At 47.7% G+C, this 27,902-nt stretch overlaps 1 protein-coding gene across 1 annotated transcript in view; it reads right to left on the bottom strand.

Moving 5' to 3' along the window:
- Nucleotides 1-26,195, bottom strand: part of Ift43 (intraflagellar transport 43) — a 78,768-nt gene extending 52,573 nt beyond the window's left edge. Inside the window, exons 1-2 of the mRNA XM_051196388.1 lie at nt 26,100-26,195; nt 23,903-23,995 (exon numbers count right to left, since the gene is read on the bottom strand). Coding sequence (XP_051052345.1) covers nt 23,903-23,995; nt 26,100-26,153 — 147 coding nt within the window. The 5' untranslated portion in view covers nt 26,154-26,195. The remainder of the gene's footprint in view (nt 1-23,902; nt 23,996-26,099) is intronic.
- Nucleotides 26,196-27,902: the final 1,707 nt, after the last annotated feature.

Here is a 27,902-nt window from a genome sequence, read left to right as displayed (position 1 = left end):
TGCATATCAGATATTTGCATTAGGGTTCATAACAGTGGCAAATTGACAGTTATTTTACTGTGAGGGGTCACCACAACATAAAGATTGTCTTAAGGGGCTGCAGCATTAGGAAGGTTGAGAACCGCTGCTGGAGTTGACCCTAGCCCTAGTCTAACTACACTCCCCGAGGTTGGTGCAGCTGGCACCTGGGTGTGTGGTCTCCAACCATTTCTCCGGCCCAGGTGTTGAGAAAGAGAGAAAGAACTCAAGTAAAACCTGTGACGTTAAAGTACAGGGAGCGTTGCATCCGTTTGGGATGTTTTGCTAATGCTGTAAGATGCCAAGAGTCCAGGCCAGGGACTGTACTATCTCTTCTCTACTATGGATGTGGGTTACAATGGCAGCAGGGGCAGACAGCGGCCTGAGAGAAAAGATGGTGGAATATTAGGCAGTGTGGAAAAAGAGAAGTGATACAAACTTCCTCCGAAACGTAGCCTTTGAGTAATCCCTGAAAGACCAGAGGGACGGTCAGTGGACGGGATGGTTAAGCTCACAGATCAGTGCCAGGCATGTCATGAGTCTTCTTCTACAATCTCTGTTGTCACCGTTACTAATGTCAACACAGGAAAGACCAGACCATAACTAAATACGCCGCAATCATCTAAGGGCAAACTAAAGGCAGCCGCCTGTTAGGCCGGCTGGATCTCCTCGGTCACTGCGACTAAGGGGACATGTGGCACCTCTAAACAGACAGGAGGAAGAAGTCAGGGCCACTGGGGGTCAGTGAAGCCACTCCGCCCCTACGGGTGACAGCAGCCGGTCTCTCGTTTTCCCAATCACAACATGGCACCCTTGAATGAGAAACAAAAAGCCTGGCACACAGCAACCATTCCTTCGCGCCTAGCTGCTCGATATCTAGCTCTAAAATAAAAGGTTTTTTTTTTTTTTTTTTTTTTTTTTTCCACAAATGGCAGACGCCGCCCAGGGCTGATGTAATAAACCACTGTGGAGGCTGCTCCTCATGCTCCTCAAACACTGGCGCAGCTGGGCGAGGGGGCATGGAGAGAACTCCTCCAGTAGGCAGGAAGGCAAAAGGAGTCCTGCCCACTAGGGTCTTGGCAAAGCTCAGGAGGCACTGAGGACGGTAGAAACCTGAAGAAGGATATGTTGTAGTTTGTAGTTTGAGGGTGCGGCCCACCCTGTCAGGGAAGATGCAGTGGGCGGAGGGGAGTGAGGCAGCTGTCACATTGCATTCAGTCATCATGCAGAGAGTGCAGCTGGGCAGCTTGCTTCCTCCTTACCCGCGGGTGCTAGCCTACCCAGAGGGCGTCTTCTCTATTCAGTTAAACCTTTCTGAAACACCCTCATAGGCACACCCGGAGCTAGATTTCTGTGGTAGCTCTAAACCCTGTCAAGGTGACAAGTTGGTACCATAGGAGGCGAGGAGGGACAGGTGGCACTCAGCACTCTGTGAAACTGGAACCTGCACATTCACAGGCAGATGTCCTTCTCCTGGTGGGCAATGTTTACGCCCTGGGTTTACTACTGAGACCAAGAACTGGAAACGGTCCCCAGGCCTGTGAGTCCTGAAAGGCCACATAACCACCCTGGCTGGATGAGACAGGCTTCATTAAGCACTATTCCAAATGACAAGGACTCTTCCACAGAGTCCAGCTTCATTCCCTGGGTACTATCCTGGTGCAGAGACACAAAACTACACCATCCTTGTCTTTAGATGCTCCTCGTTCTAGGAGGCCAACAGGAGATAAACTTCAGGTGTGTGTGGAATCTACGTGAACAGACATCGGGTTAGAGCTAAACCCAGGAGGCTACAATGGAGGCAGAGGCAGACTTGAGTTCAGGAAGGCAGGATGCTCCAGTGAAGCAAAGCTGAGGCCGAGACAAGACTCCTTCGGGCACAAGGCAACTCCAGTCAGTTTTGCACTTTCCTGTCACCCTGGTGGCTCATGGAGTCACTTCATCCTGGAGCATCTTAAAGACTTTTCCAACATGCATGCTCAAAGTCCTCAGTTCACAGACGAAGGCCACGGAGAAGGGTGCCAGCCCAGGACACACAGAGGAAGGCCAAGTCAGGGGCGTGTTATGGAGAAAGTGGGGCTTGCCCCGTATTAGAAACACATGGGAAGGGCTTCAGATGCAGCTCACTAGAAGAGCAGTTGCCTGGCTGAATTTGATCGCCAGTACCAAAAAAGGCAGGCAGGCAGGCAGGCAGGCAGGGAGGCAGGCAGGCAGGGAGGCAGGCAGGCAGGCAGGCAGGCAGGCAGGGAGGCAGGCAGGCAGGGAGGCAGGCAGGCAGGCAGGCAGGCAGGCAGGGAGGCAGGCAGGCAGGCAGGGAGGCAGGCAGGCAGGCAGGGAGGCAGGCAGGCAGGCAGGCAGGGAGGCAGGCAGGCAGGCAGGCAGGCAGGCAGGCAGGCAGGCAGACAGGCAGGCAGGGAGGCAGGCAGGCAGACAGGCAGGGAGGCAGGGAGGCAGGCAGGCAGGGAGGCAGGCAGGCAGGGAGGCAGGCAGGCAGGCAGATAGCCAGCCCAAGGGTGTGTAGATAGCAGGGTTAGTGTTATAGGATAGTGATACCAGGGATAGCACATACTCCAAGAGCAAATGCTGCTGCTCCATCGTTGTCCTCTTCAGGGGTCCTGGGAAGATCTTGGAGACACACTCCAAGCATCGACAGCGCGAGCAAACTGGTGTCAGGCACACCCTGCTCACACTGCCACTTCTCACATTAAGTGCAGAGAGAGGTCTGCTTGGCATGAAGTAGATGAGGCTAATGCAGTTTCAGAAGGTCAACTGGTCCCTTCTGCGTGGACTGTCCACCCCGTGAATGCCTTGTTGCCTTTCCTAGTTTCTACTCTGGTGACATCTAGTCACCCAAGAAGCTCCGTCTCTAAGAGTTCCAAGACCCTTGTCTTCCCGGGACAAGCTGAAACACAGGACATCCTGAGGCTAAGCCACTGCTACTGCTCCTTCTGGAACCCATGTGCCTTTCTTTCCTGGAGGTCACAGTTCAGAGGCAGGGGTCCTGCAGTCCTGAAGGCCCTACTGAGCAAAATGCTCTGAGCTCCTGATGAAGTCATGCCGATTCCACTGGGGCCACAGATCCCTCTCCCTCCCGCCCATCGGGTTTGGGTAGGACCAGAAGAGATGTGAATGTGTGATTCGGTTTTTTTTCTTAGCTTGCACATGCCAGAGTTCTCTACATAATGACCCACTCGTTTAAAGGGAAAAGAGTTCGCTGTGGTATCCTCTTTGGAAGGAGATACTCAGTCTTCAGGCAGGCTAAAACAGTCGTCACACTGTTTCCCTGGAACTCATCAACTGTAGAACTTGCCTGGGAGCATCTGGGAGCACCTAGGAGGCTAGCGCTTTCTGTTCCTGCAGGCACTCTGGAAGAGACAGGGATGCTATTCCTGTGTTGGGGAGTTAAGAATGTATGGCCCCGAATAACCTTCAGTGCCAGAAGAGAGGCCCGACCCTCAAATTCAAAAGTACTGGCTTATTCTTTAAATGAGGCAAGACCTCAAGACATCAGTCGGAAAAGCCATTTCCAACTTTGGCCGACTTACTGCCAGATGACATCTCTCTCTCTCTCTCTCTCTCTCTCTCTCTCTCTCTCTCTCTCACACACACACACACACACACTTTTTGTAAAGAGGAGTCTTGAATTATGTAACACCACAAAGCAAAGGACAGAAATAAGGCCTGGTGACAGTAGCCCTCGGGCAGCCTCCTTCTGTTCTCTCTGGAAAACCAAGTCACATCTTGAGTGTGGGAAATAACCACAGCCTGCTGGGACTGCCGCTGATGGGCGGAGGGGGCAGGACCCTGCATAGCTCCTGAAGGGAAGCAAAAATGTGCTGTCTCCAAAAATAAACCCATGGCAGGAATGACTGTGAGTAAAGGGTTGTGAGCACGTGACCACGGCTGCAGTCCTGAAATACCAGCATGCTACAAAAAGGAGTCTGTGAGAGGCAGAGCGCGGGAAATTCAGGAAGCAGGCTCTTTATATGGTCTCATCCGAGTGGGCCAGGATTCAACGAACTGGAATTACCATGTCAGAGGGAGCCTCTCGGGCCAGACTCATTTCTGATCTTTATATGGTTCCCCCAGATTCCTAAGATGCCGACACACAAAGATGCTATAGTGCCAAAAAAGGAGCCTTTTGAGTTTGGAGCCTTAGCACAGAGTCTCAGGAGCTCCCGAGGAACCCCACTCCCACCTAACCCCCCAAATGAGTCAGGATCGTCTGAGTTGTCAATCCAGAGGTGATCTGGTTCCAAATGCCAGCGCAAGAACACAGACATGACCAGTACAAACAGGTTGATCAGTGAGACCTGGTGCGCAGTTCACACCAGCCATCTTCAGTGTGAACTTTGGTCACTGACGGAAAACAAGCAGGTGCTTACACTCAGCGGGGGCCACTCTGCACTCCTATGCTGGTATATGGCCAGGGCTCTGTCTCCTGTCTACACACTGGGTCTCAGGCTAAGACATCAGAGTTGAGTTTTCCCACAGTGGATTTAAGGTCAAGGAGGACCATGGATCACCTGAGCTTTCAACTAAACCCTTGAGAGAGTAAACACATCTCTCTCTGTGACAGAACAAACTGAAATAGACCTAGGACACGTTCTGTTTTATGAACAAGAAAAAGAGAGATCGGGGCATTAATGGGCACCAAAGCCATGGGTGGAAGACGGACTGAGAAGAATTGGGTGTTTTCGCGGTTCCAAAAAGGAAAATTGCCCTACACATTAAGTATGAATTGCAAGGACGCAAACGCTTCTTCCGGAAGGCCGCGTCCGTCACCACCCCAGCTCAGCCAGCACACTTCATAGTAACAGTGGGACGTGGTGTGGCCTGCCATCTCTTGAAGTACACGGCACCACCCCGGAAAGATCCCTGCCAAGAATGCTCCTCTGGAATCTAATCGGGCCTTCCGATCTCATTTCCAGTAAACTGGAAATCAGGTAAGAGAGGAATACACTAAAGGACACCAGGAAGAAAGAATCTGATGAATCGAGAACAAGGAGACCTCAGAGAGTCACCTGCTAGATCTCTTCAAAAAGCCAAAGCCATTCAAAGGGGGATGATGGGTGGGGGTGGGGGTGGCGGGGGGGGGGTTATACACAGAAGGAATCAGGAAGTACAACTTTTCTATGGATCCTGGATTATTTTTTTTAAACACCTCATTACAGAAACAATATGAGCAGGTGTCGTGGTGTACACCACTGATCCGTCACAGAAGCAGGCGGATCTCAGCCTGGTCTACAAAGGAGCCAGCCTCGTCTACAAAGTGAGTTCCAAAAACAGCCGAGGCTCTGTGACACAGAGAAACCCTGTCTCTGAAACAAACAAACAAACAATACTTTTGTGGACAGAAAATGAGGATACACTGAGTAACAGATGGTGCCGGGAGTGACTACACTGACAGTGTGACAACTAGTTCTCTAGGAAAACATCACTTTAGATAAATAGTGAAATACTGTAACTCAACAAAGACTATACACAAAGCATAATTCCTATATTTTAAAAGATTTTCCAAGTTCTAATCTAAGCAAACAGGGTAAATGTTAGGTTGGGTCTTACAGCTGGTTCGAGTGAGGAGTGCAGGCTGTACCTTGTACCATGTCCCCCCCTCCCCCACTTTTCCAGATGTTTTTGTCATGAAAGGATGACTCAATCAAGGAGGAAGCCACAGTATAAAGTTCACGTTAACAAAGAACAGAGCAGAGCTGGTGTGGAGGCAGGCACGTTGTGCAAGCTGTCCAGCGATGTGCAGGCTCAATTAAAAAAAGAGAGAGAGAGTGTGTGTGTGCGCAACAGCAACACAGACATTCTCCACTTAATGGCCAGGAATGCCTAATGCCACAGCCAGAACATAACTTTCCATCAGACACATCAGGTCTTGTGATCCCCGACGTGAGCGGAAGCCATGGGGGAAAGACACTCCCATTGCTTATTTGGTCTTGTTTGCTAGAGACTGACCCCAGAGCTCGAAACACACTAGGCAAAAGTTCTACCACTGACCTACAACACCACCCCCACACTATGCTGTTAGATAAAAGTACCTCTCTATTCCTAGAGAGCCCTTGCCCAGCCACTACCCAGCTCTATGAGCCTGGGTGTTTCCTTGAGTTAGAAGAATCCCTTCTGTTGTCCACTCCCGTGGTTCTGCAGGGCTATGAGCTATAGTGTTTTGAATTGTTGGAGCAGGTGCCTAGGGCAAACGAATGAAGGAAATGGAACATGTATAGTCTATATGAGTAGCTATGAAGGAAATGGGCAAGAGCAGAGAAGACCAGCCTATAGGGAGAAATAAGAGACATAGAGCATCAAGACTTGATCATAAGCGTCAATCTGGACACAGAGAAAGAATATGCCAGTTAAGGGTCAGTAAGAATGATGGCCAGTGTGTTACTTTGTTACGTTGCAACTCAAGTAAGTCCCTCCTACAGTGTCAAGTTCACAGGTGAGGAAGTAAGGCTATGGTTAACTCTCCTAAAACCTGCCATTTGCAAAAGGTGGGACGAGAATGGAAAGCCAGGTCAGTAGGCAGTAGAGCCTGCCCTGAACCAGCTGAGACTCCTTGACAGCTATGTGCATACCAGCTTAGGACATGGTGTTGAATATAATGGTCACAGACAAGGTCACTCAAGGCTAGCCCCAAGCAGCCTCCAAACAACTCGATCAATGCATCTATCCTGACATTAAAGAGAGGACCCAAGAAACCAAAAGAAAACTTGGTTTTCTACACCAAAAGTAAGAGGTTCCCAATAATGATGTAAATGCCCACGATATAGGCTTGGGTGAACCTCTATTCGGCTTACACTGAGGGAAGGGTTAAGGGCAGAGGCAGGGTTAGAAATCGAGGCCCAAAATAAACCATAACAGCTTGAACACTGCCAAACAGTGTCAGGTTCATGCAATGTAAAGCTGTGCGTTTCAAAAGCAACTGTGATTTACCGTGAGCCCCAGGACAGCCTCCTTATACTGAGTGAAAGAGCTTTGAAGAATGCGGGAATGAACCAAAGGGAAGAGACGTGAGCTCTCCAGAAGGAAGTAAGGGGGAAAGCTGTAGTTTGAAAAGCTGGAGAGACGGGAGGATGGAAAGTCTGGGTTCAAATTTTACAAGTGCTTCTTTATAGGTCTGTAGCCTTGGGCTGCTCACATCTTCAGGAAGTGTACTCCTGTAAGATGAGACAGGTCGCAAGTCCATTGCGGGTCTACTGTAAAAACCCTGGCAAATCACTGCCACTCCGAGTCATGAGTGTATCTGTCAAAGCAGAGACAGTGACCAAATGCAGGCTTTGGAGGAGACAATCTTCATGACCGGGATAAGGACAGTGGAAAGGTTTTGGTAGCATCGAAGGGGAAGCACTGCAGGGCCTGCCCTTCACAAGTTCTATTCCAGAATCTAATAATTATCTACCTCACTTCACAAGGGAAAAAACCAAGAGGAAGAACCCAAGCTCTTCTCTCACTGGATACTCAGGAAGCCATGTTGTCTGACAAGTGGTCTGCTGGTATTCCACCCATAAGCCATCAAACTGTCAACTCCAAGTCACTCCTGGGATATAGCTGCCAGTAGTTTTAAAAGACACTAACGGGAACATATTTCAGCCCTAAAAATCATGCTTAAAATTCACCCTGAATTGGCCCATCTTGGACAGTATCCCTGAATTATACCCCCTGGGTCCTACTTAAACCAGCTCTCCCCATTGTCTTTTGGGGTCCACATACCTTCCAGGCACTAACGAAGGAAGACGTGCCCGGTTCTCCTGTACTCCCCTGTACATTTTGCCACTTGGCCAACATAAACATTCTTTTCAGCTTTCATCATAAATCAAAACCTATGCATTTTTGTCATTCTCTTCACTCTTTCCCATTTGTCCAAATTAATCCAGCATGTGTGTAGCGAGACATGTGCACAGCGTGGAGAGGGTGTGAATTCCTGGCCTTCTAAAAAGCTACCCCTCCCGGCACCTGTGACTCTGTGAATCGGTATCATCAGTCTAGACTTGCCCACCTCAACCTGAGCCAGAGTAGAGTAACTTGGAGCCAAGTTGAGAGCGGAAGCATGCTGGGAGAAACCTGAGCTCCTGTGTGGTTCCTCAGGGGCGACCATGGAAAAGATGTGGGGGTGGCTGGAAGGAACCAGCGATCCCTGGGCTGCCTGCCCCACCGTGTGAGACCCGCCGCAGCAGACTGCCAAGCTCTGCCCCTCACTCTGTGTCCCAGCGGGCACTCAGAGACATCAGGTTGTACACTGCAATCCTTCCTCTTGTTCAGCCTTAAGAATTCAGTAGGAAACTGTGGGCACGCAGCAGAGACATGGCTAACGTTTACTCCCCATCATTTCAGAAGTGTCCCGTGTGATCCTCTCAAGACTTTAGATTCTTCTAGAATTGTTCCCCAACTCCTGAACTCCTGGATTTCATGGTCCCTCAATATTTCAAACAGCGAAATTCTGTACGGGGGTTTTGGGTGTGATTAAAAGTACTAGATTGTTTTTGTTGTTTTGTTTCTTGAGACAGGGTTCCTCTGTGTAGCCCTGGCTGTCCCGGAACTCACTTTCTAGACCAGGCTGGCCTCAAACGCACAGAGATTCTCCTGCCTCTGCCTCTTGAGTGCTGGGATTAAAGGCATGTGCCACCTCTGCCAGGCTAGGATTGAATTTTTTAATCTTGCTAAAAAATTGTCCCTCAAAAACCTACCATTTTCTCTAACCTTCATTTCATTAAGTAATGGAACTATATAATATACCCAAATTATAAAAGGCACAGGCTAAGATGATAAACTGTCCTTTACACTGAATGAATGGAATGAATGGAAACTTATAAGTTTGGCTCCTGGTTTTATCACTTGCTAAAAATGTCCTCATATTCTAGTCTTGGAAGATGCTACTGCCTCTAATGCCTCAGGCAAATCTCTCCTCTCTGAACTGCCTAATGTGGGTGCTGGGAGTCAAACCCCAGTCCTCTAGCAGGGCTACAATCACTCTAAACCACTCTCCAGACCCTGTCTATTCCTTCTCAAACAACACAGGCTGAAGGCACTGCTCCCAGGTGACAATGGACGGTCACAAAAACATAGCCAAGGGTTATCACTCAGTTGGCCAACTTTGCCACTTAGCATGAGGCTCTTCAGGGAAGGCTTCCTGCCATCTGAACAGCACACCCCCAATCTATCCACCTCATGGGACTTTTTTAGATTAACCTTTCAGAGTGCTACACAAGTTCAGTGACCTATGGATACCTACTTGCTAAAACAAAATCCAGACAGAGATGAATGTAATCCAAGTTTCTATAATGTAAGTCTCACATCGAAACAAAAAACTACCGGACATGTGAAGTGAGGAAACGCATGGCCTATAGTCAAAATTAAAAAGCCTAGGAAAAACACTGACCTCACGTGACCCACACGTTGGAATAGTCAAAGGCTTTAACGAAACAATTATAAATATGTTCAAGGGGCTGGGAAAATGGCTCAGTGGTTAAGAGCATACACTGCTCTTAGAAAGGACCCAGGTTCAGTGCCCAGCACCCACATGGTAACTCACAACCATTCACAAACTTCAGTTCTGGGGGTCCACCTCACTCTTCTGACTTCTAGGTTACCAGGCATACACCTGTGCCGCTCATAAATATGTCCAGGAAAGACAAAACTCAGACACATTAAAAATAAGTATGCTCGAGGCTATAAAGGAAAAGATGGTCATAAAACATGAGTAGGTAGGATATCTAAGTGCAAAACAGAAATTATGTTTTTTTTTTAAAAAAAAAAAGGAGGGGGAACCAAACAGCAATTTAGAACTTACACATAAACAAACTGAATGAAAATTCCAGTTAATGGGTTCAACAGCATCTTGAAAACAGCAGCAGGAATAAACTGAAAGGCAAATGATTTTAAAAGATCAACAGAAGGCCAGAGAGATGGCTCAGTGGTTAAGAGCACTGGCTGCTCTTCCTGAGGACCCAGGTTCAATCCCCAGCACCCAGTTGCGTAACTCCAGTCTCAGGGGTAAAACACCTTGACACCAATGTACATTGAATACCTTTTTTAAAAAAGACGACTCGATGTGAAAGAACAAAAAAGGATGAAAGGGGAGACAGAGCTAACAACGCTTCACGGGGAAGAGTAGCACACATCATCTGACAGAAGAGTGGGCCTCAAACATGGAGTTTCCAGGGACAAGGAGAGAGACATGGGGACAAAGCGCTGTTTGGATGTACTGCCACACCACCTAGAACACACATGATCATGGAAGCTAAGCAGGGCTGGCCTGGTTAGTACTCAGATGGGAACAGCTGTCTGAGGAAAACGTGGCCTAAGTATTTCCAAACCTATTAAAAAACCAAAACATCAACCTATGGATGTGAAAAATTCAGCAAATCCCAACAAAATAAATATATAGAAAAATCTCATCTAAGAGCAGGCAAACTGCTAAAAACCAAACATCAGCACAGGCTGAACAACATGACCCAGGCTAGCCCCGGGATACAGATTCCCCTGCCTGTGTCTGCCTGCTGGGAACAAGGTTTACATATAAAACCACCGACAACCACTACAATGAAGAGCATCGGTCAAAGGAATAGCAATCTTGTTCTCTTTTGAGACAGGGTCTCTCTACATAGCCCTGGCCACCCTGGAACTCACTGCACAGATCAGGCTAGCCTCAAATTTGCTTTATCTTCCTCTCTTTGCCTCCCAAGTTGCCAGGATGAGGAGGATTGTGCCCCTAAGCCTGGCTGCTCTTTGCAATTCTACATACAAAGAGAATATCCTTGAGAAGTAAAGATGAAATGAAAACATTCTCAGACAAACCAAACAGAACAGTCCCTGGCAAACAAGAAATGCCAGGTGAGGACTGGAGAGATGGCTCGGTGGTTAAGAGCACTGGCTGCTCTACCACAGGTCCTGAGTTCAATTCCCAGCACCCACATGCTGGCTCACAACCATCCATAATGAGATCCGGTGCCCTCTTCTGGTCTTACATGCAGATAGAGTACTCATATACATAAAATACAAAAATAATCAATCTTTAGGGGTAAAAAAAAAAAACCCCCACTAAAAATCAAAAGGAAGGAAGGAGAAAAAAAGAAATGCTAGGTGATGGTAGTTGCCAAAGCTACAGAAAAACTATACCTAATGGGGACCAGGTCATCATTAAAGGAAACCGTAAAAATTCTAAAAGTGTTCTAATACACGACTGCACAGAAGACGGAAGGGGACAACGGGACTCAGGGACTCACCCTGCAGTGCAAGGTCCCCATGTGTTTATGGTTAGGGATTCCTGTTCTAGCTTCCCAGAGCAGCCACTGTAAGAATTACATAAAAAGCTACACACAAGAAGCCAAGGGCAGAATGAAGCCGGGACATAACTCTCTATTATACTGGACAGAAGTATGTGGCCAGAAATGTTTCCGTCTGGCACTGATTACACTCCGTCTCAGGAGCCTTCCCATGTGAAGCATCACGGCTAATGAGTGTTTTACTATCAGCCTGCTCCGCAGGAATTACTGGCATGCACACAATGAGAAGAGGTCCAGCCTAGCTCTCACCGAGGCTTACCAGCCAGTGTCTCCTGGTTCCTAAGCAGACTTAACACTCTGCATTCGCCGCACGTTCTCTCCATCTCTCGCCTCTCCCGAATCCTGGCCTCCCCACCACCTCCCCATCCCCGACTTTTGTTTCTCTTGCAGGTCTTTCAAGACCACTTCATCAAATCCCACAGAGGAATGCCTCTACCTCACTCCCCCAAGCTCCTCTAGACTTTGACTCACTTAAGCAGTTACAAATGTGTTTTCTGAGCTCATGCTTTTCGGTTCACAAGTCTCTTTTATTCTCCATCTTGGTCACAAAAAAATGCCTAAGTAAACAGTGATCATACTGGTTAAGTTTTATTGTCAGTTTGACACAATCTACGGTCACATGGGAAGAGAGAACCTCAGCTAAGGAATTGTTTAAGATCAGACTGGCCTGTGGCCCTGTCTGTGTGTGTCTCCACTGAAGACTGATGTGGAAGGGCCCCGCCCATTGTGGATGGCACCATTCATGGGGAGGTAGGCCTGGGTAATATAGTAAAGTTGACTGAGAATGAATACGGAAATGGATGGGGGGAAGGAGGAAGGAGAGAGAGAGAGAGAGAGAGAGAGAGAGAGAGAGAAAGTGTTCCTCCATAATTCCTGTCCTGGCTTCTATCAGTGATGGACTACGACCTACAAATGGAAAGATGAAATAGACCTTCTCCTCGAAGTTCTTTTAGTCAGTGATTTAGCACAGCAACAGAAAGTAACTAATACCCTGACCAAAGCTCAGGGCTAACTACCCACTAGCGGTTCCAATTTAATACAAACCACAGTTCAGCTCATCCGTAACCACTCAACTTCCTGAGCTTCAAGCGACAGTGACCTTGCTGCCTTTAAAATCCCAGTTAGAACCTGAAAGTGTTTCATATCCATTCTGAAACATCTAACTATTACAAGCTGTAGTGTCACTAATAAATTTTCTTTAAAAAAAAAAAAAAAAAGGTACTAAAGGGGAGTTGGGGTCAGGGGGAGTGTTTGCTTAATGTTAATAATGTGATTGGCATGTGAGCACCAGAAATTGTAAGAGCATCCTATGACTACTCCAACTGCGCCATGCATCTCCCTGCCAACATGCTCTCCATTCTAGAGTATTCTCCAACATAGCTGCCAGACTTATCTTCCTAGGAAACAAAGTCAATAGTGGCTTTCTCTGCTCAACATCTTTGTGGCTATCCTACAGCACAGACAATAGGCCCCGCCATTCTAACACAAGGACTACTACCTGTGGGCTGGTCTCTAACACAAGGACTACTTCCTGTGGGCTGGTCTCTAACACAAGGACTACTTCCTGTGGGCTGGTCTCATGTCAACTTGATAAACAAATGAGAGTTGTCCGAAAGGAAGAAACCTTAATTAAGAAATGCCTCCATAAGATCCAGCTCTAAGGAATTTCCTTAATTATTGATGGGGGAGAACACAGCCCATTGTGGGCTGGTGATGGGTTCTATAAGACAGTAGGCTAAGCAAGCCAGTAAGCAGCAACCTCGATGGCCGCTGCATTGGCTCCTGCCTCTAGGTTCCTGTCCTGGTTTCCTTCAGCAAGGAAGAACAATATGGAAGTATAAGCCAAACAAACCCTGTCCTCCCCAACCAGCTTTTTGGTCGTGGTGTTTCATCACGGCACTAGAAGCCTAAGACAGCTTATGTCCAAACACACTAGAGCTCCCCATATGCCCTTCTGCTCTCCACACATCAGCAGACCTAGGCATTCACGTCTATGCAGACCAGAGTTGCCTCCTTTCTGAGCCTGCACTAGCTCTTGGGAGGCTGTGCTACAACTTCCATATTCTAATCACTTGTCTGTGAACTATATTTTCATATGTTCACAGAAATAGAAAAGTCACTAAGAAACACAGAGAGCAAGAGAGAGAGAGAAGTATAGGAGACTGAATTCTCCATAACCATTGGTTAAGAAGAAAACCAGAATGTGCACAAGAAAGAAACTGGGGGAGATGGAAGGAAAACAAGGAAAGTCCAAAGAGAAGAAAAGGACATAGAGAGATGCCAAGAGAGACAGGAGCCCTTCTCGTTTGGTGGAGAATATAGACATGTCTATATAGACATGCCCAGGCAGTGTGTGGAGAATATAGACATGTCTATATAGGCAGTGTGTGGAGAATATAGACATCCCCAGGCAGTGTGTGGAGAATATAGACATGCCCAGGCAGTGTGTGGAGAATATAGACATGCCCAGGCAGTGTGTGGAGAATATAGACATGCCCAGGCAGTGTGTGGAGAATATAGACATGCCCAGGCAGTGTGTGTAGAATATAGACATCCCCAGGCAGTGTGTGGAGAATATAGACATGCCCAGGCAGTGTGTGGTTTTGTGCATGCACCCATAGCCCGACGGACTGTCCCAGAATCTGTAGAGATGCGCCCACCCCGTTCCTAGGTCTAGGTCCTGGGCTCTCAGGGGTGTCAAGCACGGCTGACCTCTCCTCCTTTATCACATCCCCACTTGCCTTGGCTGGTGCACACCCCAGATGCCAGCTCCTCCCCTCCTCTCCTCTCCTCTCCTCTTCTCCTCTCCTCTCCTCTCCTCCCCTCCCCTCCCCTCCTCTTTGGTAACTCATTAACTTTTTGTAGACCTGTGTGTTCATTAACTGAGGGTATGCCTCAACTTCTGCCTGTTCCTCAGCTTGTCACGGGGCCTCTTCTCTTCTGGTCCTACAGACTCTCTCACGGAGAAGGCAGCTTCTGCCCAACCACCTGAACGTTAGTGATGTCAGCCCTGAACTTGGCACGTTCAAGCACCACACAGAAAAGCCTCCTGGGCGTCGCCCACTGGCAGTCCCTTGGGTACCTCAAGCTGGCACACTGCTACGCCTCTCTGTTCCTTTAACCAGGACTGAGGACCAGAGCCAGAGAAAGCAAAGTAGGAACACCTGGAGTTTACAATACATGGCCTAAATAATTACACAAATTGCAATATACACTGGGGGTGGGGGAAATCAAAGAACAGAATGAAAGTGCAGTGAGAGGTCCAGCTTAAACGGGGGAATTAAAAAAAAAAAAAAAAAAAAAAAAAAAGAGCAGCATGCAACTTGAACCCTAGCATAACTAGCAATCAACCCAGCAAAGAGTCCTGGTGTAGGGCTGAGGAGATGACTCAGTGCTTAAGACTGCCTGCTGTGCAAGCAGGAGGGCCTGAGTTTGAATCCCTGGCATCTATGTGTCAATAAAAGCCAAGCATGACTGTATATGACTGCAACCCCAGGGTTGGGACTGGAGACAGGAAGATCCTGGGAGCTTATTGGCCTGATCAAGCCAGCCTAATCAAGATGATAAGCTTCTGGTTCAACGAGAAACCTTATCTCAAGGGAACAAGGCATAGTGATAAGGAAGACACCTGACACCCTCTCCTGGCCTCTGCATGGGTGCATATGCTGTGAGCATGAGCACCTACACACAAGAGCAGTGGTAATTACTCGGATCTATGGAATGGCAGAGTCTGGGGGAGGAGCTGAGTCTGTAGAAACAGAGTTCAGCTCCTCTGTGACTGGTGACAACTTTGAAGCAAGGCTGGAGCTACACAAGGACTATCTCACAGGGCCAAGTGGGTTATCGCTGGTGTCGTGGAACTCACTACATAGATCAGGCTGACTTCACATGCACAGCATTTTTCCTGCTCGGCCTCCTGAGTCCTGGGGTTTCGGGCATGAGCCACAACACTCAGAATTCTTTTCCTAAACTTCCGAGAACAATGGGTACCTATTATGGGAGACATGGTTGTTTGTGGTGCTAGGACGGAACCCCAGGGAGATGCACACTTTGAACTCAAGCTCCTGCATGTGAACTGCTGTGTGTTTGTATAGGATAACTCTATGAACCTCGGATGGTGGGCATACAAGGGAAGAACCAGTTACAGGGCCGTCCCCAGGGGTCCTAGAGGACATTGCAGTGGCTCGAACCATTTCTCTAATTCCATCTTGTTTCCTTCAAGATGCAACCTGCAGCCAGGGCATCTGAGGAGCCTTCGCTGGAAGCCTTGCCTAAACAGCAGTCAACTCTCATTACAACACAAGCATCTTTACCATTAAAATCTTCTCCAGCTAAATAGAGATTCCTGGACACGAGCCAGCGGTCCACTTAACACAGCAGTACAGCAGTGTGAGATCCTTGGGCCCACCTCAGAGGTTTTCTTGACCAGATGACACAGACATATGGAGGAAAGTCTAAAGAGAAGGGGGCTGGTCTCAAACCCAGAACACTGGTGACCCCCCAGCACAAATGCAACTGGCCACACTCTCTCCCAGACTCCAGAATGCCCCTCCCTTTACAGGAGAAACCTCCTTCTCTTTTGGTGTTAAGTGAGTCTCAGCTCAACCCTGGCTTCTTCCTGGAGAATCTATCTGGATGCCTTGAGATTGACTCTCGAAGCTGGTGACTTCTTTCTCTGATTTGATTCCGCTTGTCACAACTCCTTGGCAGGCTCCCAGACCAAGGTTCTAGAAGACCCTGTGACCATGAATATACAAGACCTGGCACACAGAAAGGCTTTCTACCAAGCTTTAAAAGTGGATGAATGTTACCTTTTATTCAAGGCCACTGAAGTCACTAAGGTCACTCCTGTCCTCATTTCCTCTTCATGCCCTCAGAACTACTGAAAGATCTGTCAACAACTAAGGATCATTCTTTGGAAAGCGGACAAGTACTGGAAAATAACTAGTCAAAAGTATAGGCTCACAAAGGAGACAAAATGTGTCTCTATAGATTCTCTCCAAAGATTCCCATCCAAATGTTGTCTTTTGCTTTGCTTTATTTGTTTGTTTTTGGGAGGTTTCCCTAAGTTTCCCTAAAGACCAGTTAGTTCTATGAAATATGAACACTTCTGACTCTTGATTATAACTGCAAATTTAGGAAAAATTGATAACAGGTTCTAATTTCTCATGATTCTGATAAATGTATTAGACACTGTTCTAGAGCTGTACACCTTCTCTCAGTTAACCCCAGGAGCCCAATGAGATGAGTATCACCACTATGTCCACTGAGCAGATGAGGAAGCAGGCTTAGTATGGTAAGTAACTTGTGAAGAGTTTCACCTAGCCAGTGGCAGAGCTGGGGTTAAAGGTAACATGGCAATCCTCACCTTTTCCGACACATGACAAGATGGCTTACTGACACACTGGGCTAGCCTCTGGTATAGTTCAGATGTGGAAGAGAGTCTTAAAGACTTGGGGAGCACTGACCTTCATCACAGATAAAGCTAAGAAGGCAGCCAAAAACCTTTGAAAGCTGGAGCTGGATAAGACTCCGAGATGCTGTCTTTGAATTGTGAGCTTCCCTGACATGACATTCCTGCCCACATGGCAGCCAGGCCTGGGGATGGGTCAGTGCTGTGCATCTTCTGCCCACCCAGAGGGAGAGCCCACACTGAGGCATTCGAAGCATGACATAAATATGAAGTGTGGAAAACGCGTTCCTTGTGAACAGCTCCACATCAAATTCCCCCGCATCCCTCTTTGGCGAAGTTATCAGAGGCATCATTCAACCCGGCCGATTGGAGAAGAGGCTACGAAAAAGGCTGAAAAATGTGGCCAATCATGAGAGTTATTTTTGTGAGAAAGGAGAAAAATGTCACCAAAAAGGGTCAGTAGATAACCCTATTGGGCTGAAAATAACCACCCTGCTGGCAGACCAGTCAGGGAACAGGCAGAAGACGAGGGACATAATGCAAGTGCCTCGGGACCGTTGGCGGAGTGAGGTGGCTGGGGGATGAGGAAATTGGCCTAATTTGGGAACATGAGTCCAGCAGCATTTCTCAGATTCCTGGGCAAGTTTCTGGCTAACTCTGAGCTCTGTGTCCTCAGGAGGAACACTGAGGGTATGGGGGGAGAAAAGGCACAGCTGTGGCTCAAATGTTGCTCTCCACAACTAAATGAATAAGGGTGCCCAAACGAGGACTCGCTCCCTGTGCAGAAGACTCCAGGTTAATCCCCCCACCTGTGGTCTCTCTGCTCTCTCCAAAGCTGCTTCTTCTGGGGGGGGGGGAAGTGGGGGAGTTTGTACACCCACCTGCAGGACAGGTAGGAGAGGGCACAGAGTGGCCAATTGCAAGCAAAGATAAGCTGAGGGTTCTGGACAAGTTACCCTTCCTGCCCTGAGTTAGGCAACGGAGCCTACTTCAAGAGGGACCTTGAGGCTTTCCTGGGTTGCTGCATGGGCTTAAAACACAGGTAGCAACTGTTTCTTTCAATGGAAGCTCTGATATCTATCTGCAAAATAAAAGTTCAGGCCTGAAGCCACCTTATATAAGCATGGGAGAAACACATATCCATAGCTAAACCAGCCTTGGAGCGTTTTGCCAAGGACTACTCTTGCCCAGACTCAGTGTTAACATAACTGGATGGCCCAGGGCTTTTCTCAAAGGAGTTATGTAAGAATCATTTGAGTCAGCAGAATGGCTTGTTGGGTAGAGACACCCACTTTCCATTCTCACAGCTGCTTTCCCTCAGACACACTGGAGAACTCTCTTCCAGCAAAGCCCTCTCTTAATCTAAGTTACTGCCAACTTGATTTACTAACTAACTGAACTACACACCTGATCCAGGTCTGATTTGTGACCAGTGACAGACACACACACACACACACACACACACACAGACACACAGACACACAGACACACACACACACACACACAATGCTTGTGAGCCTTCTCAGTGTTCCACACTTCTTGGGGGCTCCATGGCAAGATACTATATTGCCTACCCTGCTTACATTGCCCAGTGTGATCTTCATGACAACCCCAAGGAATCAGGCCCTAGTCCAGAGGACTGGGGCAATGGCTAGGGTTGGCAAGTGCCTGCCATACAAACATGAGGACTTGTGTTCAATCCCCAGCACAGTGCCCATGTAAAAGCCAGGTGTAAAAGCAGCTCACATCTGCGCTTCAGGAGGGCAGGGGAGTCAGGGGGATCAGGTAGATAGATCCTGGAACACACTGGCTGGCCAGCCTAGCTGACTTGATAAACTCCAGGTTCAGCAAGAGACCATATCCACCAAAATAAAATGGAGAGTGATCAAGGAAGACACCCAGCATCATCCTCCAACACACAGATACTCACACGAACAAGCCCATACGTTACATGCGCGCATGGAAGCGCACATGCACATAGACAGAATATGGCACAACTCCAATGTACTCCAAGCCAGTAAAATGACAAAGGAGCTCATCTCCCTGTTAATTCAGGAAAACCAGGCAGTTACATTCTTTGAAATCTAAACAATGACCAGTCAAGCCAAAAGACCTTCCCTCCTTTCCCAGAGTAGGTAAGGCTCAACATGGGTTGAGCTACATGTGATCCACAGGCAGACAGCCCCTAAATGGTGACCAAAATGACTGGGAGACCAAGGGGAGAGTTTACCAGGCAACTCACTGAGGCACACTGGGACACAGGCGGACAGTGTTTTCATGAAGCCCATGCAACTTTATGGAACTGGAGAGGAATGTGAGGAAGGGAGTTAGACAAAAATAGAACCAAGACTATTTTAAAAATTTGTATAAATTCTAATTGTTAATGTCAAGTTAGTTTGTACCAACCTCCGTGTGTGTGTGTGTGTGTGTGTGTGTCAATGTTTGTGTGTGTATCCATGTCTACATCTCTATATGTTCATGGAGACCAAATGTTGGAATCAGGTGTAATTCCTGAATTGCTCTCCTACTTAGTTTTTGAGACAGGGTCTCTCAGAGAACCTGGAGCTCACTGATTGCCAGCAAACCCCAGGGGCTCTCCTCTCCACTTTCCAGTGCTGGGGTTACAGGTGAGTGAGCACCACTGAGCCTGGTGTTTATGTGGGTGCAGGGGCTCTAACACAGCTCTCCTCGTGTTTGCAGTGGGATGGTTTGCTAAGAACGGTTGCCACGGATTCAGCTGGTGGGACTATCTGGGAAGGATTAGGAGGTGTGTCCATGTGGATGAGCTTTGAGGCTTCAAAAAGACTCAAGTCATTCCCACTGTAGTTTTTGCTCCTCGAGATGGGGGTGCAGGGCACACACTGGGAGGGTTCATAGGGAGGAAAGGAAGGGAGAAATGATGCAATTATAATCTCAAAGAAAAATTTTGCCTGCCTGCCTGCCTGCCTGCCTGCCTGCCTACTACCAGACTCTCTGCCATGATGGCGATAAATTTCATATCCCTCTAGAATGATAATCCCCAAAGAAACCCTTCCTGCATAAGATGCCTTGCTCGTGGAGTTTTATCACAGCAACAGTTAAGTAACTAATACACATTGCAAACACCTTACCAGCTGAGTCAGCTCCCGGCCCTGTCAGGTCAACTTAGAAAAAGCCTACCCCACAGCCATTCCTCCTCATTCACCAAGAAACACCAATGTCCCAGAAGAAAACTCCTCCAAAATGCAGAGTGGTGGTTATAAGAGCCAATTCTGACTGGATTAAAAGCTTTCCTGGAAGCTAGGGCAGTTATAAAGCTGTGCTGGCCAATAAAATGTAGGGAGTCGCATATCTGCAGAGGTCTCCAGCTACTGTTCCCTCGTCAAAGGGGAGCTAACTGGATATGCCCTGAACTCTTTTCCTGCCTAGAATGCAGATCCAAGCCCTGACAATCATCAATCATCTTGCAACCATGAGAACTAAAGCCACAAGCTCCCAACAGCACAGCAGGAAATTAGATGGCTTAGGATGACATAGGACATCCCCCAGTGACCACATCCCCTCTGTCCTCCACTGAACTCCTCGAAAGCCAGTCCTATTTCCATCAGGCCAGAAGAAAGTCTGTTGGATGCAGCCAGATTCGGTGCTAACAAATGCAGAAGAATGCCTGGAAATCATCCCCAAACAGCACAGGTTTGAAAGGGGCACCATGCTGACCAGTAAGTCTGGTGGTGCATTAAAGTGAGAAGTGGCCAGGCGCGGACGCGGACACACAAGAGGCCGAAGCAGAAAGTTTGAGGCCAACCTGAGCTACAAAGCAGACTGTCTGCGAAACAAACAAGCTGGCAAACAATACGCAAGAAATGGCCAGGCAGTGAGGGCACATGCCTCTGATCTCAGCACTTGGGAGGCAGGGGCAGGGCTGGTCTATAAAGCCAGTTCCAGGGCAGCTACAGAGAAACCCGGTCTCAAAAAACGAAACAAAACACACACAGTGTTAGGAACTAGCAGCCAGCTGACCCCCGCCCCCAATGATGGGCCTGGAGGCTCATGGCCGGCTATGTCAGCCTTACCTGGCTGCCAGAGGACTCAGTTACGCATGCGCAAGCCCCCCTTTTAAAGCAAGCGCCCCACACCCCTCTCTCTCTCCTGCTTTCCGTTGGCCACCAGCTACCCCCTCTTTCTCTCCCTTCTCTCAATAAACTCCACGTGGGCGCTGAGTCTCATGTTTGTGTTTCTTAGGCATTAGCTGCAGCAAAAGAACAACACACAGAACCACAAAAAAAGAAGGAAGGAGGAGGAAGAGGCAGAAGGAGAAGAGAACAGTAGCAGCCACAGTAGCGATGCACGCTGGAAACGCTAGCACATACCTGTAATCCCAGATATTCAGAAGCTCAAGCAAAAGGATGGCAAGTTCAAGGTCGTCCTGGGCAACTTAGTGAGATCATCTTACGAGAGAGTGTGGGGGTGCGGAGGGTACTGGGGTATGGCTCAACGGTAAGGCACTTGCCTTGGATCCCATCCCCAGCACTACAAATAAAGACAGGGAGACGAGAAGCAGTGAATTGAAGAGGCCTCGTCACCCATAAGGAGGCGGCACCAGTGCCCTGGCCAATTACTGCCACATGGAAATGCTAGTCATAGGTCTCAGGTTTCTCAATTTTATAACCATTAACCTTTGTTTTTAAGTTTAAAGTTTAAGTTTAAAGAACATAATGTGATCGCAGCGCTGGCAAGAAGTCTCAGTGGATGGAGCGCTTGCTCTGAAAGCCTGGTGACCTCAGTTCAATCCCAGGACCCATGGTGGAAGGAGAGAACCAACTCAAAATGCCCAGGGCCTGCATTACATCACGTGCCACGGCGCCCAGCCCTGACCATCCTCCATGCAGCCCTTCAACAGGAACAGCGGAGTGAAAAGACTCATTCACTCACTACCGTGCTGAGTGAACAGGAGTTTACAGTGCTTTTCAGTTTACCAAGTGTTTGAACACATAGCTCCCTCGATCCCCACATTCATCTAATGGCACTGTGATCACCATTTGACAAATGATGAGATGGAGGATTCCAGAGATTAGAGGACTTAAGAGTCAAGCAATTAGAAGAACCAGAGGCAAGCCTCGTGTGTCTCTGCCTCCTTCTTCCACGGCCCAATTCCACCACCTCACTTTAAAATAACTATTTATTCAAAACTAATTCCTACTTGACTCTAAAGTAACCCCAGTCTGCCTGACAGTTCCCAGGTACTACACTTATGGGGTTTTTTGAGGGGGGCGGGGGATACCTCCACTAAATAAAGCCAGCAAGGAGATAAAAATAAACACATCAAGTAGTGTGCTCGGAACTGGGTGTAAATAGACACAAATCCTGGATCTAATTTTAGAAAGAAACAGCCAAAGAGTCTCACGCAGCCCAGTGAGTATATGGCCCTGTGGGAGGCTGCCCATGCTGCTTCAAATGCCAGTGCCTCAGGAAGAGGAGGGAGACATTCTGGAATTCTGCTGGGTACCAGAAAGATGAGGAACAGAACGACTATTCACAACGACTTTGAAGGAAGAAGCTGAGGACCAGAGTCAGCAACAGGTGTGCATCACAGCACCACACACTCACTGTTTCTCTCTCTCTCTCTCTCTCTCTCTCTCTCTCTCTCACACACACACACACACACACACACACACACACACACACAAACTAGACTCAGAAGATCAAGCAGTGTTGATCTATATCCTGCCATCCTCAGCCAGCTTTGATGAGGTACCAGTTATCTCTTTAGAGTCATCATATGACCTGCAGGCCCTAATACCCTCCCTGGGGTCTTCCACTGATGAGGGAAGAGTGGGCTGCCAGATGTTACATGCTGGCATCACAGTTATAATAATAATTCCTCATGCTCTTGCTTCTGCAGTAAGGGGGAAAATGGAAGATATGCAGACAGGACCACATAAAGAGCTTTAAAATATTTCTGATGCAGGGAAAAACATCTCCACTTGTGTGATCTGTAAGTACAGTGTGTCTAGATTATGCGCACCTATGTGATCTGTCCGACTTCTCAGCTCAGGTCCCCTCAGCCACAGTGAACTGCTGAGTTAGGTAACTGCCAAGAAGCCAGGTTTCCTACTGTCTGGTGACTCACTTTCCAGTGGAGCAGAGAGACATGGAGACCTACAATTAACAAATAACCTAGCCTGCCCCAAGAAGGAGGGGGCCGTCCTAAGAAGACAGGCTACAGAGGTCAGGGAAGACTGTGCAAATGAAGAGGGCTGAGTGTACCCCGGTAATAAAAAAAAAAATCCACTGTCCGTGGATAGCCCACCCTTCACAAAGAAGATGGATCATTCCTTAAGGGTCAAGGCCAATTGAAAAAGTTTCCAGAAGGCAGAGGCGGCCCAATTCCCTTCCTGCCTGAGACTCTAGGAAACAGCTGTTGCTACTGGCAGCAAACCCCCAGTTGTGTGATCCAACCTCACAGCATCAGGTACACCTTCCTGCTGTTCATACATTGGAAATAAAAACCTAGACAGCTTCTACAGTTTGAAATGTCCCAGTGTCTCACTTCAGATGGCATAAAAAGCTCTGCAGCGCTGGGGATGTGCTTAGTTGGTAGGAGGCTCGCCTAGCATGCATGAAGTTCTAGGTCTGGTCCCAGTACCAGCAACAATAGGGCATAGCAGTTCATGCCTGTATTCCCAGCTTTCAGGAGGTGGAGACAGGAGAATCAGTAATTCAATGTCATCCTCAGCTACATAGTGAGTTCCACACAAGCCTGGCCTGCCTGAGACCTGTCTTTAAAAAAAAAAAATTAGCCAGGCGGTGGTAGCCCACGGCTTTAATCCCAGCACTTGGGAGACAGAGGCAGGTGGATCTCTGGGAGTTTGAAGCCAGCCTGGCCTGCAGAGCAAATTCCAGAACAGCCAGGGCTGTTCCACAGAAAAACCCTGTCTCAAAAAAATCAAAAATGAAATCAAACAAGCAAACAAAAAAAATCCCAATAAGATAAAAAATTGTACATTATGAATATGAAAAAAAAAAAAAAGGTCTAGAATCTAGTAGGTCAATGTGTCCTAGAAAGGAACTTCCAAATCAAGACACAAGGGAAGGCTGGCATTCTAACCAAATACATAGCCCTGCTCATTAAAGGTTCATGTATTCTTAAAAGGCATTTCCCCACACCTTCTTGTATCCTGTCTGTCTTTGTAGCACTAACCTCTCCAGTATGAGTCAATGAAGAATTCTTGCTACCCAAGTGACTCTCAGCCTGTGTTGACTCCTGTTGAGCTCTGCGGCCCATCTTGGCCCCCTGCAAGGACAGAGGAGAACACAGATGACCCGATGACATTTGAGGCCCTGTGGGTATGACATAATGATAAGCCAGGACTGGAGTTTTATGACATGGCAGAGAGCAGGGTTTGAGTAACTTGGATATATTCATAGAGAATTCTCTAAATCCTTACGAGAAAGTTACCAAGTCTGTTCTATATGGCAGCAAAGGAAGCATACAGGTTCTTGATCATGAGATTTGCAAAAGCCAGCTACAGCAAAAGCCAAGTCACTATTCTACTCAAGACACACAGTTAGAAATGCAGTTAGCTTGGGCAGAAGGCTCAAGCCACAGCTCAGAATGGGAGGTAAAGGCTCCCACCTTCCTAGGCAGGACTTGAGTAACTGCTCTCAGACAGGCTTTCAAAGAGAATTCCTCAATGTCATGGCAACTGACACCAGTGGAGCTCATCCAGAGAGAACTCTTGCTCTGCTGGTTGGATAAGCATCTATAAGCGTGGGGTGAGATGCACAGGAATGCTGAGACATCATCTTTGGAAACTAGAGCACTTCAGGATTCTGAGTCACCAGATGAAACATTTGCAGGTGTTCCCCAAGCCCCCCAAGTGGGTTGGGGCTCTGTCCCCAACATTCCCCAGGACAAAAACAAAACTCTGGGGCACACTAATAGGTGAAGAGTGTCTTTCTATGTGTGATCATTTGGGAGGGGGGGAACACCTCAGCATAGCAGAACACTTTTAGGTTTCCTTTTCCGTGGCTCTGTGTGAGCCTCATGATAGTATGGACAAAGACCCAGACTGACACCATTTTATAAAAGAGAAAACTGGGGCCCAAGACAGTGATTAAATAGCAGTGTCTTCTTGGGACTTTGAATCCTGTGTTCGTGCCACGACACCCCACTGAAAACTCGGTGCTAAGTTCTAAGAAGGAAGGTTTTTAGGAGTGCTGCATAAAAAATGGTAAAGTTTTTTATGGGCACCAGACTGCATTTATCAATCCTTCAAGTTGTGGTGTCAATCTTCCAAGGTTGGTGTGAATAATCTTTCTGATAATACAAGCTCATTTCCTTCTCCAGGATGGTACCATCTTTTGTCCATCCAGGTATTAGGTATCTGATCCTACAGTGGCTACCTTAAAACAGAATTAGTGACGGTATCTGAGTTCGAGATATTTGAAGTCGCTATAAATTGGCAACATAGAAAACCACTTTACAACCTGAGATCCTGCATTTTAAGGGTAGTCTGTTTACTGTCCTCCTCCACCACACTCCCACCCCCCACAAGGTAAGGTCAGTGGTGGTGTGTTCTCTGCCCAGAACAAAGTCTGGTACACAGTAGGGCTCAACATTACACGTTTGTGGAAAGAATGACTAAATCACTACATTAGCGCCCCAGGTACTTAAAAAAAAAAAAAAAAAAAAAAAAAAGGTCCATTCTCAACCAATTGGCTCCTGCCTCTCTTATCTCCCTCCATCGGGTCCTCTCTAGCACCTTAAAGGGCATCGGATGCTACCAGGGACCTTCAAAACACCTGAGATTTTACAGCAGAAACTAAGGACTTGCCAGATGATCCATTCTTTCAGTAATCTCAACTAACTATAAAGGCTATGGAGACCTGGAAGCTTTGACAGTCAGAAAACACTGAATGCAGGTCTTTAGTCAAGTTCTATAATCTACTGGCTAGACACTGGTCTTGGCCTGGGAGGAAAGAGTAGCGCGAAGGTCAGGTGCCGAGGTGAATACCCCATTTCACCTGCACAGCCACCTCCATTCTACCAGCAAGGAAGCCTGGGCTAGGTGTATTCTGGCCCATCAACTTTTTTTTTTCTTCCCCAGTTGTTACTCCCCCCACGTAATAAGCTGGAGTACTGATTTCCAATCCTGGGGAGGTGGGGTTACAGGGAGGAAAGGACATCCCCAACCACCTCTCTTCCTAGCTGCTTTCGGGAGAACTTCCGGGGATTAGACTCCGGGGCGAGGGCGGGCGTGGCTCGAGACGCAGACCCTCCGTCAAGACCGGATTCGCACTCAGGCGGCTGGGCCGAGATCTGTCCCGACTCCGGGTTTTTCGACCACTTGTCCCACCCGTTGAACCAGCCCCCAGCCCCCATCATCGCTCCTCACGGAGGTGGCCGAGATGCGACGTCTCTCCTCGCCCAGGTCCAGTAAATCGTCCATCTCCGCGGCCGCTGATGTCACTTCCTGGAAACAAGCGTCTGCGCCGCGTCCCTAACAACGACCCCGCTCTTCCACCTTAAAGAATCCTCCTCACAGTTCCTAGGTCCTGCAAGTCACTTTCCAGTTTAAACCAAGTCTGTCCTAAACCGACTTTGCTTGACTTAGGGAAAACAAAACAAATCTCCAGAGAGCAAGATCCGCTCTGGCTGCTCCGGCGAGGTTTGTCTCGGGAACTATCTACAAGTGTAGATCTGATTAAATATGTTTATGAGTTGGTGATTATTCTGACCCCACCATTCACAATGAAGAAAGGCCTCCAAATTACTGCTCAAGTGAAGGATGCAACAACCACTGTGGAGGGCAGTGGAGGAACACGTAGTATTATTTCCATTTGACAGATGAACACTAAGTAATAAAGTTTACAACGTTTACAAGGACTTGCAAAAATGCAGAGTATGTGATTTCTGCCTTCAAGAAGTTTATTTATGCATGCCTGTAATTTCGGCACTTGGGAGTTAGGGGCAGGTGAATCAGGAGTTCGATGTCATCCTCGGCTACATAATGAGTTTGGGAGTACATGAAACTGTGTTTGAAAGCAAAGTTTATTTAGAGGCCAGATTAAAACATCCAATACTCGAGTACTAATCTCTTTTAAAAGTATAACATAGTCAAGCATGGTGACAGGAGCCACTCTACTGCTACTCAGGTGGACCAAGTATGCCCAGGAGTTTGAGTCCAGTCTTGGCAGCATGGTGAGACCCTTTTTTAAAAGAAAAGAAGATAAAGCATTAGGGAATCTTGTTTAATCTGAACAACCCCACAAAGTGAACAACAATAGCTCCTCTACTCAGCAAAAACAGATAGCCTAAAGAAAATAATTCTAGTACTAAATGCTGGGCCAGCCTTTGTAATACTACGTTACTGTAGTATTTTTTTTCCCAGGACACAGTGGCTGCCCGGCATTCTCCTAGGCCTTCAGAAGGAGTTATCCCATGGATTGCCAGTCTAGGGGGTAGACAGATTGCGTCTTCATGGACTCATATTCCATATAAGACCCCTAAATCAGCAGCTCTGGCCAAATTCTGGCCCCACAGCAAATAGTATGGGGATAGCTACAGGTTCAAAATGAGGACTTGAAAATGGGAGGAGCTGAATAACAAACATTGCTGAGGTACCCAACAAGTGACACCCATCACAAGGATTCATTCCCCCGTGTTCACTGAGTAAGACCAAACATTCTCATGCCCGATGACACAATGGCCCGAGAGTCAGAGGAGTTGATTTCTCATCATAACTTGGTTTGACCTTAGTGTCCTCGCCTGGAATGACCTATAGAGATTTCTCTGAGATCCTTACATGCACCTCAGCGAGAATATTTTGTTAGGTTTTAATCTGATGCAACAATCATTGCCAAAATTTTCAGACAGCTTTGATAGAGGCATCAACTATTCCCTTGTTCCTTCTTCCATGGCACCGGTTACGCAAGAAAGGATTAATGCTTGGATTTTTCAATTTCTTGTAAGCTCCCGCCCACTTCTTCCCCAACTTTGAGAAAACAAAGGATGAATGGTACTCACCCTGGGCAAAGAGAATCCCCAGCAAGCAGGGGCTGGCAAATCTTACCCAGCACTTGAACCATTTGAGAAGTGAGTTTAAAAATATAGCTGCCCTTGAGACACAGGTGTGCGCAAGGCAGAAAGTGTATAGCCCAGAAGAGAATTCATTCCCTCGATAACTTTGCCTCCCCTG

Source organism: Phodopus roborovskii, unplaced genomic scaffold, assembly GCF_943737965.1.
Source record: "Phodopus roborovskii unplaced genomic scaffold, PHOROB, whole genome shotgun sequence".
NCBI classification, from domain to species: domain Eukaryota; kingdom Metazoa; phylum Chordata; class Mammalia; order Rodentia; family Cricetidae; genus Phodopus; species Phodopus roborovskii.
Note: the sequence above shows the minus strand (reverse complement) of the source record. Positions and strands in the feature narration are given on the sequence as shown.